The sequence below is a fragment of the Sander vitreus genome, chromosome 15 (genome assembly GCF_031162955.1).
Source record: "Sander vitreus isolate 19-12246 chromosome 15, sanVit1, whole genome shotgun sequence".
In the NCBI taxonomy this organism is placed as follows: Eukaryota; Metazoa; Chordata; class Actinopteri; order Perciformes; family Percidae; genus Sander; species Sander vitreus.
Window position 1 is genome coordinate 16,287,143 of NC_135869.1, and position 14,419 is coordinate 16,301,561.

The 14,419-nt window shown below is 42.7% G+C and overlaps 1 protein-coding gene across 1 annotated transcript in view; it reads left to right on the forward strand.

Annotated features, from left to right (window-relative positions):
* The first annotated feature begins 2,280 nt into the window (after window positions 1-2,280).
* Window positions 2,281-14,419, forward strand: part of adgrl1a (adhesion G protein-coupled receptor L1a) — a 51,439-nt gene continuing 39,300 nt past the window's right edge. The window contains exon 1 of the mRNA XM_078269189.1: window positions 2,281-2,350. Within this exon, the coding sequence (XP_078125315.1) occupies window positions 2,281-2,350 (70 nt within the window). The remainder of the gene's footprint in view (window positions 2,351-14,419) is intronic.

Sequence of the window (14,419 nt, forward strand, 5' to 3'; positions counted from 1 at the left end):
GAATCAAAGCAAAATAATTAGCTACAAAATAGAAAAGAAAAGACAGTACTGTAAAACATCAAATGCAGTGTTCCTCAACTTGCTTGTACTGTAAAAAGCAAAACAAAGAAGTGATTACTGTACTTCTACATATTCATCAACTCTGTCTTGTGGATTTGGCCGCAGGTTCTCATCTACATTGCAATTAGCCAAACATCTTGGAAAAAACCTTCGGGCATGGTGAACAATGTGGTACGACTATACAAGTATATGTGTATATATATATATATATATATATATATATATATATATATATATATATATATATATATAATGTAGTCTAACTGGTTCATGCTCCACACTAATTGGTGACAATGAATCTCGTTATCTTGAAACTTTCATGATCTAAACATGGAATATTGTTCGTCTGTTTCCATACAACTATGCATTAAGAGTAATGCAACAGTTACTTATCATTTTGAGTAGTTGTATCGATTGATAGTTAGATCATCGTAATGAAATGAATAGACAATCGTCTGAAATGTAATGTGTGAATTTCTTTTTGAAATAGCAATACTTTGATGTTAAGTTGTGTCATATTGAACAGGTGATCTTTGTTAAATGAACAAATGATCTTTGGTTTATGTGTATTGTATCCAAGCTTTTGAAAAAAGTGTTAGAGTTTTGAAAATGACGTCAAGGTTCTGAAATTAGTGCCAAAGTGATTGTAAAAAACTGTACTGTATGTCTTGAGGTAAAGTTTAGATTAATATTAGTGTTATTTTACTAGTTATTGTCCCCAATATTTACTTAGAATTTTCCTTTAATTATTTTCAGAGTAAGATTTAAATGATCTGTGCTTTGTCCAGCATCTGTAAACCTTACCAGTCTTTATGGATGAAACAAATGTGCATCATTTGTGTGTGTGTGTGTGTGTGTGTGTGTGTGTGTGTGTGTGTGTGTGTGTGTGTGTGTGTGTGTGGGGGGGGCTTGTTTAACTATATTTGTGGGGTCCAAAAACCGGGAGTCCAGTATACTTGTGTGGTCCCGACAGCTTTGTGGGACCAAAATGCTGGACCCCACAAGTTTAAAGGGCTGTTTGAGGGTTAAGACTTGATTGTAGGATTAGGGATAGAATTAGGTTATGGTAAGGGTTAAGGTTAGGCATTTAGTTGTGATGGTTAAGGTTAGGGTAAGGGGCTAGGGAATGCATTATGTCAATGACGGGTCGCAACAAAGATAGTGCCACAAACCTGTGTGTGTGTGTGTGTGTGTGTGTGTGTGTGTGTGTGTGTGTGTGAAAAAATACACATTTGCTAACATTGGAAATTTGTTGTCACTGAAAAGATCTGTTGGCTTGTCAACCTAACTCAATTTGTAGAGTTTGAGCTGCAAAATAGTTAGTTTCGTAGGTTCGCTGAAAATGCTAGGGCTGTGTGTGTGTGTGTGTGTGTGTGTGTGTGTGTGTGTGTGTGTGAGAAAGAGAGTGTATGCATGCTTAATCTATTATATTATGACCTCCTACAGTATAAGTTGTTAGGATCAATAAAATAAAAGATATAGAGGGTTGGCGAGATCAAAGAAAATCCTCTAAACCCCCTTCCAAAAAAGAAATTGCACCCACAAACACACAGATACAGACAGATGCAGTCTAATCTGTCTGTTTCATCAGCAAGCTCAGCAGGAGGAGTATTAGCTCTAACAATACCGTCTCTACTGTTTTCTGTCTTCCAGCCCCTGCAGGGGCAGAGCAGTTTCTACTGTCAAAAAATCAGAGCTAAAGTTCCAGATTATGATTTATTTCATTAGGAAATGAGATGTATGAGCCCTACGGCACTGCTGACTGAGTCGCTGCTTTTCACCGTCTTGCTTTGTGTGCATACATATACACACACACACACACACACACACACACATAGAAAACATCTATTTTTCACATGTTGAATACAGCCCCATTAACAGCCCCAAAACATATGTAGCATGTCTGATTCAATCAAGCTTTCAAACACTGGAGTGATGAGCTGGTAGTGGTAACAGCTGTTGCCATGCCATCCTGCACAAAATGGCCTCACATCTCCCTGTCTGATCATTATACCTGACCACCACAGGGGGAGCCTCTGCTATACTGAGAGGAGTAATAATGCAAAACAGTACAGTAGAATAATTCCTCTTTATGGACATACAGTTACATTCATCTGTTCATGAGGCACTAACCTCTCTGATATTTCTATCTCTCTTTTTCTGCAGGATCACCTACGCATTAGCACCACCCCTTGCCCTGCCCCCTGGTCAGCCTCCAATATGGCTCTAGCAGTCTGGATCATCTTCACCTGTGCTGTTGCTTTCAGCAACGTTGCTCCATCCTCACCAGGTGTGTAATAAATATTACAAATGTGGTATTTTTAAAATGTTGTCACATTACATTACAAATAACTAAACTCATGCATTCATACTGTATGTACACTGTTTATTAAACAATAGGTACAATTTTGTATTGCTTAACTAAGCCAGCTTGTAATAAGCACATTAGCTACTGTTGGGTTGGCTGGCTGTAACTGGCCTGACCAGGTTATTGCAAATGAGGATGTAATATTTATACGTCAGCTACGTGATGGAGGTTGTAAGTATATTGACTTGCTGACCGGGCTAGAAACGCTGCACTTGATTAACCAAACTGTCTAGAGGAGACGGAGAGAGATTGTGAGCAAGGTAGAGAGTGTATGTGTAAGTGTCAATAACATTTCGTGTCTTCTCGATGTTAGTTGAAGCGTGGCAAGAATATAAAGGGGAATCCGTGCATGTAATGGTGCCATATATGTGACCTCTTTGAATGTGCCATGTACCATAAGATATTTCATTTTCTGTTTGTGTGTGTGGTAGCTGTTGTATGTCTAACAGCAGGTGGGCTGAAGTGATGCTGGAGGGTGTGGGGTATGTGTGTGTGTGTGTGTGTGTGTGTGTGTGTGATAGAGCAGGGATTGCAGGGAGAGAAGGAGGGCCAAGGAGGGAAAGGAAGGGCTGTTGGGTGTCCTGCTAGTGGCCTGCCACACAGACAGCAGCACACCATCTGCTGTATGCACTCAGTCAGCTCTGTGCCAACGAGCCGCTGGGTGATGGACAGCTAGGATGAGCAGGGGGAAGAGCATTAGGTAGAGACACTGTCACCACAGGGCGGGGCTAGTGATGAAGCAGGAGGAGACGAAGAAACTGAGGGAAGGAGGTTAAAATTAAAATGTGATTGTGTATGCCTGTGTCAGCATTAACTTTTAGCTTTCCTACTGTGTACTGTAAGCTCTGATTGGTCAGGTGCAGATCTAATTTAAGTAGGTGCTGTTTTTTTCCATCTTAATTTAGCTGCTTTTGTAACATTGGATTTAAGTAGCGTACGCTGTGTTCCACTGGGCACATTTTGCCTCTGGCGCTGTGTTGCTTTGTGTTTGTGTGTGAGTGTGCACATTTGCGTGAAAATAATTCAACTATCTGTGTGACCTGGCACTTAGGGGGTATTAATAATGCATTAATAATCAATTGACTGTTATCTGTATTCAGCCCCAACGTACAGATGCAGCATTTGGTTTGGTGAAATTAGGAAAATCTTTTTCTAATCGAATCAGGCACAAAGGCATGCACGTAGACACATGCTGGTTTGGTGCTCATAATTTTGGCAGCTGAATTTTGGCTGAAATGTATTCTCTTTATTCTACTGTAGTGTGACCAGAGGAGCAGGAGAGAATATAAAAAGAGTGCAAGGGAGGGAGAATTTAAAGGAAGAGGGCAGGGTTTTGATGTGACGAGAATTGCTGAAATCACTCTCAGGCTAATCAGAGCTCTATTGGAAACCTGCAGGATCATCACACATGGCTTCACAGTCTAATGTGTAGCCCTGCTCCTCCTCGGTGTCCCGACTAATCTGCCATGCTTTAACCTCACTCTACTCTTGGCTGCACATTCTAATATTTACCCCTAACACTCACACATTTGTTACTAGCTCGTTAATGCAAATGTTCCTAACCAGCATGAGCTTTGCACACATACTTCTTCACTGCTCTGTCCCAATAACCTTGTTAATTCACTATGCAATTCTCCATTTATTTTTGAAATGCAGTGGCTGTGTGAAATAAAAACAACATTTTCATCTGTGAATGCAAGCTCATACTAACCTAGGTAAATAAAGTAATGTTCCAACTTCCTAGCGGCATATATCAAGCCCCTCCGCCTGCCTGGCCCGGCAGGCTCCATGACAGACGGACAGGAATACCCTGACAAACTGAATGTCCCGCTGATTCCACAGAATGCTCGAGACTGTACAACCCTTCCTATGCAGCGTTGTTGCTCTGAAAGCCCATTAGGCTTGCCTAATGTGGAAGGCATTGCAGGCAGCTGCGCCGAACGTGATGAAGCCCTGACACAGAACTTTCATTTAGCATGGTGCAAGCATCGATGCGTGCATGTGAGTATGTGTGGCATTTGATGTGCACCAGTGGTGGAAGCCAGACCATAATAAGGTTACCTGTGTCTTTTCAGTCTGTAATGCATGTGAGGTGTGTTAATTTGCAAGCATGTACACACACTGTATGTGTGTGTGTGTGTGTATGTCCATGAGTCTGTAATGTGTAAGTGCAAGAGCGTTTTTGTGTTTGCATGAGTGTGTTCACATGTCAGATTGGTGTGTGTGAGTGTGAGCATTTGTGAATGAGGATGTGTGTGCTACTTGTATCAGGACACCAGTGCCAGCTGACTGGTGGAATATGTTCTCATCTCCCCTGTATTTAAGCCTTTGCTCTCAGATCAGTCGCGTGGAAAGGCCCCTGGTCCTTTAGTGCACACGCAGACATTTTTATCTGTCTTCCCCTCCTCTCCCCGGCTTTTTTTCTGTACCTTTTCCCCTGAATGGTAGTTGTTATTTAAGGATGGGGGACTAGCTGTTTTTACACATCTTCTCAACAAAGTGCTTTAGTCTCTCGACTATCCCTGGATGGTAACAATGTCTGAATGGGGACTGATCTCAATGCAGTATTTTGCTTTCTATAATGCAGGGGTGGGTAGTTATTTTTCGTGGAGGGCCACATGAAGAATTCACTATGCCTTTCCAAGCCAGATGCTTTTTTTATGACTGACCTGACAGTTATTTCCAGTCTAATGCTACATTTCTACTGCATGGCTCAACTCAACTCGACTCCTTTTTTTGCTTTTTTCATTAGCAAAAGTGGTGGAGTACCTGGTACCTGGTACTTTTTTTGTTGCCACCTCGGTTGAGGTTCCAAGCGAGCTGAACCGATATTGGAAGGTGGAGTTAAAACAGTGCGGAGCACAGATTGGTCAAAGAGAACAGTCACTAGTGTGACATGGGACATCCTGCACAAAGCCGCCATTTTTAAAAAGCCAAGCTACTTAATTAGTTTTATTTACTCACCCTAAATAAATAAAAAAGGCAGGCCACAAAACTATGCCGTGCACTACGCTGTACGCTACGTATTACAATTGACGTGCAGACATCGTTGCCAATGAAACAATCCAGCAGTTTTATGCAGCATCGCTATGGCGATAAGATCAAAATCCCATCTACACTGAGGGGGAACTATTCGCAGTGGAAAATGAAATAGAGAAAAGCACCTGGTACCATAGTTGAGTTGAGTTGAGCCGATCCATGCAGTGGAAATGAGGCAACAGTGTTGCTCAACCCTAGTAAAGATCATAAAAAAATACTTGATCTGAAAGCACATCCAGTATTACATTCTTGCACAGAGAGAGTGTAGACTTTCAGTCCCACAATGCAATAATATTAAAGTGATAATTTCAAAACTGCAACCTACTCACTAATTCATAAGAATTGATTCTCTGACAGGCTTGTAGCAATAATATCTCAAAGGAGGCAATAAAGCAGTAGTGCCACTAACCTTGCTATGTGCAATTGGCTTCTTGTTATAATTTGCTGAACAGCATATTGCTTTAATGTGTGTTGTGTAAACTCTAAGCTCTACACTGTGTACCTATCACATAGGGCTGAAGAACTGAGCATACTTCAGGCAGAGCACTGAAGTTGTGTATGGTATTAGCTAGTCTCGCTTTGCCAGACCCTCCTCCAAAGCGTGCTGAAGGAGGGTCTGGCTACTCCACATAGCATTTGTGGATGGGAGGAGAACGTGCTCTGGTTTAATGGAATTTCTTTAAACCAATCAGAATCGTCATGGTCGGTGCTAAACTCCGCACAGAGCATGGCCGTAAATCTGGTCTAACAGTAGGGGGGGGACAATAAACATAAAATTTCTGAAGAGCAATTTTTGAAGGGGACACAAATAATTCAGCCACAATTATACTCGTAGAGGACATGTGTTCACAGATGAAAGCCTTAATACTATCATTAGTGTAGCATGGAGACTGTACCATTATCCTTCTTTTCAGTGTTTCTCTCGATTCATTGAAAAAGCTGACTAAATTGACCAAAATATTCTTCTTTAAAACCATTTATTTGTTTCTAAGTTGTTTACAATCAAGCCACAAAAATACCTTAAAACATAATGACTTATTTTGAAAACATTTCCCCATATAAAAGAAATACAATGCTTTTGTACACGTGTTAAATTAGCTGATCATAATGTAAATTAGTGAGCCACTAGTAAAGCTCATCTGCTCACACTGACAGCCACACACCTCCAAAAATATGAACTAAGCTCAACACACTTACCTGAGACTCTACACCTGACTGTCCCTGGTCTCCCTGTTCCTCAGTTCTTTCTGTCTCCTTTGCCTGTGACATAGTGACGTTAGTATTTCCATAAGCACCCAGTCACAAGATGTTACCAAATTGTCTTGATATGAGGACTTATTGTACTTATTGAACAACTTCATCCAATGTTTAATGTGAATAAAACAGCCTTGAACCGCCTACTTACTAATACATTCCTGTCACTACCCGATGTGACTGTGAGTCTAGTGCAGATCCTAAGGTACAGCATGCAGTGGACCAAACCACTGTGAGGCAAGGGAGGGGGGACTCAAAATGTTTCTAAACTTAAAAAAGCATTTTTTGGGGTTTGTATTGTTTTACTACTTACACAGATATTTTAAGTATACATCATTATGTTATTTACAATACACAGCATTGTTTTAATGATATTTCTAGAGGGGGGACAACCATTAAATGGGATTTACGCCCTTGGCACAGAGCCGTTGCAAAATAGTTGTGCGAGAGAAAACTCAGATTGGACAGATAGCCTAACCTTGCAGAGATCTGAGGAGCAGTCAACAATAGTCCTCATAAATCTACCCAATTCAAATTCCAACACAAAGAAAGCGGAAGGAACTCTAGATGCAGAGTACATGCATTCGGTGGAATTTCCTGCAGCACCGGAGCAATCACGGAAGTGGAACGTGAAGGATATATAAAAAAATAAAATAAAATAAAAAGACTAGGTACTGGCTGATCAGAATCAGGTGACACTAAAATAACCAATTACATTCAACAAGTCAATGAGGGTCACACTCTTCTCAATGCTCCTAGTTGCTGCACCTGCTGCTGTTAAGGTTGTGCTGAATTCTTTATTCTATGTATCATACATTGAATTAATTTGGGAAGTGTCCTTAGAGGTATTTTTTGATTAGATACAACAGTACAACCACATGTTGACACGTTTTTCTTTGACATGTTTTAGTTGCAGAATCATAGATAGATGACTTACGTTGGTTCAAATTCAGAACAGACAACTTGCATTTTCAAGTTTCTAATACAGTAGCTTTATGTTTTATAGACAGAGTCCATCAGAACTGGCTACTGTATGTATGTGTTTATAGAGACTCAATGTGTCTCAGAATGACCTTTGAATGTGTTTTACCATGTTTTTCATATTTTTGCCATAAATATGAAATCCACAGCCTTCAGCGATACTAAATGCCAATCTAGCAGCTTGTGAATATCGCTGCATATCATCTGGATTTTACAATAAAGAACTGCTATAAAGTCTTTTTTCCAGTTTCTCTCGCTTCGCCTCTCGTGTGTGTTTTCAGGCTTTTGTTGCCTCCTAATTTTACTAGGAACAGTCTGTTTTTTTCACTTCTCTCACTCCTAACACTCGCCGCTCATTTTCCTGCAATCTCTCTGCTTTCTCTCTCTCTCCCCCAACACCTCAGATATTTCTCCCTCTCTTCCTGCGTCGTGATCTCCTTCCCCTAAACTCCCTTCTTATTGCTATCCTTCCTATTCCCTCTACTGCTATCATTTTCCTTCTCTCTTCCTTCCAGCTTCTCTACCTTCTCTTTTACCTCGTTCCTCTTCTGCCCATCGCCTTACACCACGTCTATCCAGTCTTCCTCCTCAATTATCACCCCCCAGGCTCTTTTTTCCTTTCCTTACCCTCAGTCTACCATCTGTTAACAGGGCACATCTCTAGTTGTTTCCCTCCTTTCCTTTTCTGTTCACTCTCTTTTGCCTCTTTCTGTCTTACTCTCATTTGCTACCTCCTCTGCTCCCTCCCCGGTGCTGGGGGTAGCTGTGCTCTTCAAAGCCCTTGGCTGAGAGCAGTAGATCACAGAGAGGCCTGTGTGAGTGAAAGGTTAATGGATGGCCTTTGAACATATATTGGTAGTCGGGGGTGGGCAGGAGAAGGAGGGAGAGGCCAGCGCGGAGTGGCGGTGTGTTCTTTTAAACCTGCCTTTGAAGATGACGCACACTGCTCTCATGTGTCTGCGCCTGTATACGGGCTGTGCTTTTCTGTTTATTCATGCGTTCACAGTGTTAGTGTACGTGTGTTTGTGCATGTGTGTGTGTGCCCATTTTGTTTGTGTGTTTGTGTTTGCTTGTAGTTGTGTGTGTCAGGGTATGTTAGTATGTGTACATTGATTTGTGTACTGCAAACAAGCTCCTACATAAAGGATTGGGGACTGTGTTCCTGTTTGTGCAGTCGTGTGATAGCTGCCTCTTTTCTCTCAGGGCCTAGCTGTGTAACTTTGAGGCTTTGTAGCCGTGAAGGACTGTGTGTGTGTGTGTGTGTGTGCGTGCGTGTGTGTGTGTGCATGTGTGTGTGTGTGCATGTGTGTGCGTGTGTTAAAGCATGTCATGGGCTCGAGAATGTTTGCATTCACTTCTCATGTGTTTTGGGACCTCAGATTGATAATTACCAGCAGCAGCTTACGGCTGGCAGCCAAGAGGCAGGGAGTGTACAGAGGGGAAGAGAAAGAAACGCAGGAGGAGGGATGGATGAGTGGAGAGGCTGGTAAAACTGTGAGAGGGGGTGAAGGATGAGAAAAGCATGGGAAGGAAAGAGGGGAAAACTGGAGGTGAAGGGTCAGGACAAGAGGGAGGAATGGAGACATGGAGAGAACGAGGGGAGGGCGAAGAAGACGGGTGGGGAGGGTGAATGAGAGAGTTTCCGGGTGAATGAAATTGGATGAGGGATCGAGGGATGATGCTTAGGTGAAAAAGAAAAAAACAGAGGAGGAAACATGTTGTATTTGCATGTGCACTGCAGGTGAACAAGATAGCATATGATAGGAGAGATTCAGTAGTTTGAAATGCATTTTTAATTCATAGATTTAAAAATTCAAGGTACCCGAGCACCCGAAATGCTGCACACAGTAGATACCTACTTACAAACAGATCGATCAGTTATTAAACTTGCACAGAAAAAAAATCACACAGACACACACTCTGTCAACACGTCCAAGCCTTTGGCTTTGCGTAAAAGGAGGTTAATTAAGCGTCTAATGCAGCGGCAGGGATGGACTTTGACACTTATCTTTCCTAACTGGTCTCTGGATGCGACTTGCAACTCTTCTAAATGCACACACACATCTTTCTGACAGCAGGCCTTGCATGGTACTCACTCAGCTCAGCCCCCACTCTCCTTCACACTTTATTTCTCGCACGCCCTTCTTTTTTGTATCACTTTCTTCTCTCCAGTCTCTCACCACCTTCCTAACTTTTCTCTCTCTGCTTCTCTCTCTCTGCTCTATTCTCCCTACATCCCTGTGGCTGTTTCCCTGCATCACCTGCAGTTTTACTCAACCACAATGTTTATATGAATCTAGGTCTGACTCACTGTCTGCTGTCCTGCCTCTTGTGATATGTGCTGGGAACAGAGAACAGAATGGAGTTGTGTTGGGCCTGTAGCACAGCTCCCATCCCTGGGGAGATGAGGGCGAATATTTTACACCGGGTGAATCTCTTACTTTTTAGGCAGGCTGATTTTTATTTCGGGCTATGCTGTTTCCCCCCGCTGAGGCGCTTTTATTGCATAATTAGGCGCCAGGGCCAGCAATGAAGTGGTTTGACAGTATGAGCACGTCCCGTCTCGCCTCCTTCCTCAAGTTTGTGTGTGTGTTGCTCTGTCTCAGTGGCTTTTTAACCGCTTGTCTTAATCTCTCTGCTATGTCTGCTAGTTCCCCCGACAGCAAAGTTTGTCAACACACACACACACACACACACACACACACACACACACACACACACACAGTTCTTGAGGTTGAGGGTGGATGGGGTTTAGGGCTTGTGTGTGTTTGCCTGCATCATTGCAAATGCATGAGTATGAGTTGCATTAGGGTGTGTGTATCCCATTTCCAACGGGGGCCACGTTCTCTTATGAATGATGTAATGTTATGGGCTGTACTGTAATTCAGTTCAGTTAGAGGACTGGGCTGCTCAGCTGTCTGTGCTAAGTGGATCAGAACAATAGGAGGTCCTCTCTCCCACAAATATTTCTGCCTCACTCCTCTTATGTCAGTGGCATTGTGCCTCTGCAAAGAACGGTCGTCATGTTCATCTTCTGCCAGCATCTAGGTTGATGGTTTCTATCTTTTTCTATTGTTAACCTGTCTAATTTGCTCTGCCGTTCCATTTCTCCTTCCCTGTGTGTTGGCTTTACTCGGCTCCATCACAGTGAATGTGTGTCATTTTGGCGCTGCTTTGTGTTCTGACCTTATAGCACTACCGGTGACTCCCCATACAGTCGCTCCTCATCTCCTCTCCTCTGAGTCAGAGGAAGTAAGATAGCATCCCAGCTTTTAGGCCAGTGTTACCACCTTCCATCCACACACAAACACACACACACACACACACACACACACTGCCCCACAGGCTCAAACAGCCCCCACCCACTGCACCCTCATGTTAGGCCTTTAGGTTTGTCTCAGGATGTCACTTTGTCACAACCCCTCAGCTTGAATGCTGCCTGGATGTGACAGTTCTGGCCGCATCGCCTCAGCTTGTCTGTGGTGACAGGCCATGCTACAGCGAGTCATTACGCTAACTCGCTGTGCTAAATGAGTCGCTAAGATACAGCGCTAAACTGATAAAGTACTGGAGAAATTGGTCGGGATTATTCTGTGCTAGAGAGGGATTCCCATCACTGAGACCTCTCAGTTCTGTCCAATGACTGTAACATTACTTGTTCTTCTTCGCCAGGTTTACTAAAGAACTAACCTGAAACTCATAAGGGAGTTAGCTTGTTTGGCCAGAGCTGAATTCGATGGCATATGTAGATTTATGCAGTATACTTTAATATTCCACTGCTATGTCTGGGGAAAAAAGAGGATACTCATCTATTAGCCTTAATGCCAGTTAAAGTTGATTTTAGGGACAGTGATATAACAAGAATCCCACCTCATCAGAAGCATGCCCAGGTCTCAACTACCGCTTGTTGAGAATGTTCTCTGGCACTTTGCTTCAGTGCTATGCTAATGAGTAACATTAGGAGATGACTGCTGGAACAGACAGTGGGGCTAAGAGGGGTTGATCACATGTCGGCCCCTGAAAGACAGTCAGCCATCCAGCTAACAAGTCCGCCTTAGGGCCATAAAGCTCCACAAGTATAATCTATTATTGTGATTCCATTGCAAAGTTGCTATCACAGTCCCTGGCTACCTGCAAGGCCAAACCTTCTCACACAATTATTTATGAAAAAGCACACTATACAATGTCTGTGATAACACAGTCCAAGGTCAAATTGCCAAAGATGTTGAAATCAAAGTGCTTTCATGCTTGAAAGCACACTGCTGATGATAGAACGTTTTTGGTCGTGTTTCAATGTAGAGACATCTTCTATGTCTATTCATACTGTGAACTTTTTAGAATTCTAAATGTACTCTCTCAGTCAGTCTTGCTGTAACAAACCAGATTTTCTTTTCTCGATTGTTGGTCACAACTCTTGGTTGTAGGTCATGTCTCCTCATCTCAAAATGATGTTGGATCTTGGCAAACATTTGTGTGTGTAATGGTAGAGAAAGAATAAGTGTGTGTGAAAAAGACTGGCTGAGTTTTTTAGCCATATTATGTTCTTGTCTGAGGGTCCACACATCTATCCACCCTCAGGCTTTAATTACTATGTGAGGATACTGAGTCAAATCCAATCAGTTCTCTCTCTTGCTCTTAATTTGTATGGAGCTTTTATTATGACGCCAACCGCTTCAACCACTCACACCAGCTGCCCTGTAGTGACACCAGGCCCCTCTGTGTGTGTGTGTGTGTGTGTGTGTGTGTGTGTGTGTGTGTGAGAGAGAGAGAGAGAGAGAGAGCTCTGTCTTTTGAACACTGCCACGTCTATGCATATCAGCTCGTCTTTTATTATCAATATGTGAGACAATTGGTAACCATTTCTTGTGGATGACCGATATTAACACTGTTTTATATATCAGGGGAGATGAGTCATAGTCTCACAGTGAGGGATTAGATCTACCTATACATATGGCTGCTGCTAAGAAAGACACTTTGTCATCCAGCTATTATGAGTCTGACAGGCACGACTAAACGGCCACGTGTATATGTGTGTGCATCTGTGTGTGTGTTGGCTGAAGAGACCCTGAAACCTTAATGGATTCCTGCAGAGTGAAGGACAATCGTAGCCCATGGCCAGTCCAAGTTTATCCTCTGCTCATCTCATCTCAGCTCAGAGCCAGCCCCAGCTCCAGCTAGGCCTCAGGCCATCTGGCTGACACACAAGCACGCACACTCAGACACACACACACACACACACACACACACACACACACACACACACACACACACACACACACTTGTTTGCCATTCAAAAATCTCTGCGTAAATTGGTATGTGAGGTACATCCTGCTGTATTTACACGGTGAATTCCACCTTAAACCTGGAACTTGTCAAACAGTGTAGGTGTGAAATATGTAGGTGTGAAATGTGATACACTATGACAAAAGTAAAGAGTTGAAGGGGTGCCAGAAATAGGCTAGTTATCATGGTTGCTGCCACCATTGAAGTGTACTGGCTAAATAATGCCTGTGCTGAATTTATGGCTAAATATATACTGTAACAGCTGGGCCAGAAAAAGAAATACTTGCAAAAGATAAGGGATTTAGGCTCATACATAACAATCTGTGTATAAAAGGACTGGTGTTTTTTTTTTTCAATGTTTGCATCATTGGGATTCTTTATTTAGTTTGAGCCAAAAACACACCATTCTTGATAAGTGTAAGCTCACGTTGACTAAATAAACACTTAGCTACAAGCAATATATCAGACATAACAGTCATGGTAACAAGCTGAAATTATTTTTGCACAAACACAAGCTGACCATCATAACTCATAGCAATTAAATGGCTCATTATCGATCAAAAACAGTGCAGAGTATCTGTACTTATTCTGAACTGTCAAAACAGCCTTTTGCTAACTCAGCCAACCAACAGCCAAGAAATTAAATTAACATCCCAAGGAGGGGCTGTTTTGCCTAAGCCCTGAGCCCTTCCACTGTAGATATTTGTATTAGCGCTCAGTGGCGTGGCAGTTATAGTTACCGTATAAAGCATCTTTGGTATGTAAAGTATGTTTAACGTGTCGTCTGCCCCCTCTGATAGGGGCTAAGTGGACTGAGTGTGATCACTCCTTGTGGCCCCCTTCAGTTTTACACTCCTCTTGGCTCACTGTGTGGTTTTAATTGCTGGCCAGCTGTACGCTGCTGTGTACTTACACCACAGGGTAGTTAAGAGAACAAGGCCTCACACTGACACTATGCATTGTAATCCCACTGCGACAAGAGGACTGTGTGTGTGTGTGTGTGTGTGTGTGTGTGTGTGTGTGTGTGTGTGTGTGTGTGTGTGTGTACATATGTGTGTGTGTATGCATATGTATGTGTGTATGCATGCATGCATGCAAGTATGTGTGTACTTCACTGTGAACGTGCACACTTGTCTGCCCTGTACGTCTGCGCATGTGCTAATTTGTTTGTATGGGTTTTTGCATTTGTGTGTGGATTTGTTTGTCTGGCCTCGCCTGCTGTTTGCATCTCCATGTGCTTTAATTAGTATGCACTTTTGCATCTAGGCCTTTGTGATTTGGCACTGGCACTGCATGCTGGCGAGGCATAAAAGATTTGAAGTCTGTCTGTGCAAGTCATTCAGCCTTAATGGCGTTAGTTACACAACTGAACTCAAGTCCCCACTGCATAAATGGGTGGCATTTAGAAATATGAGCAAGTCCGATGACAGTGAG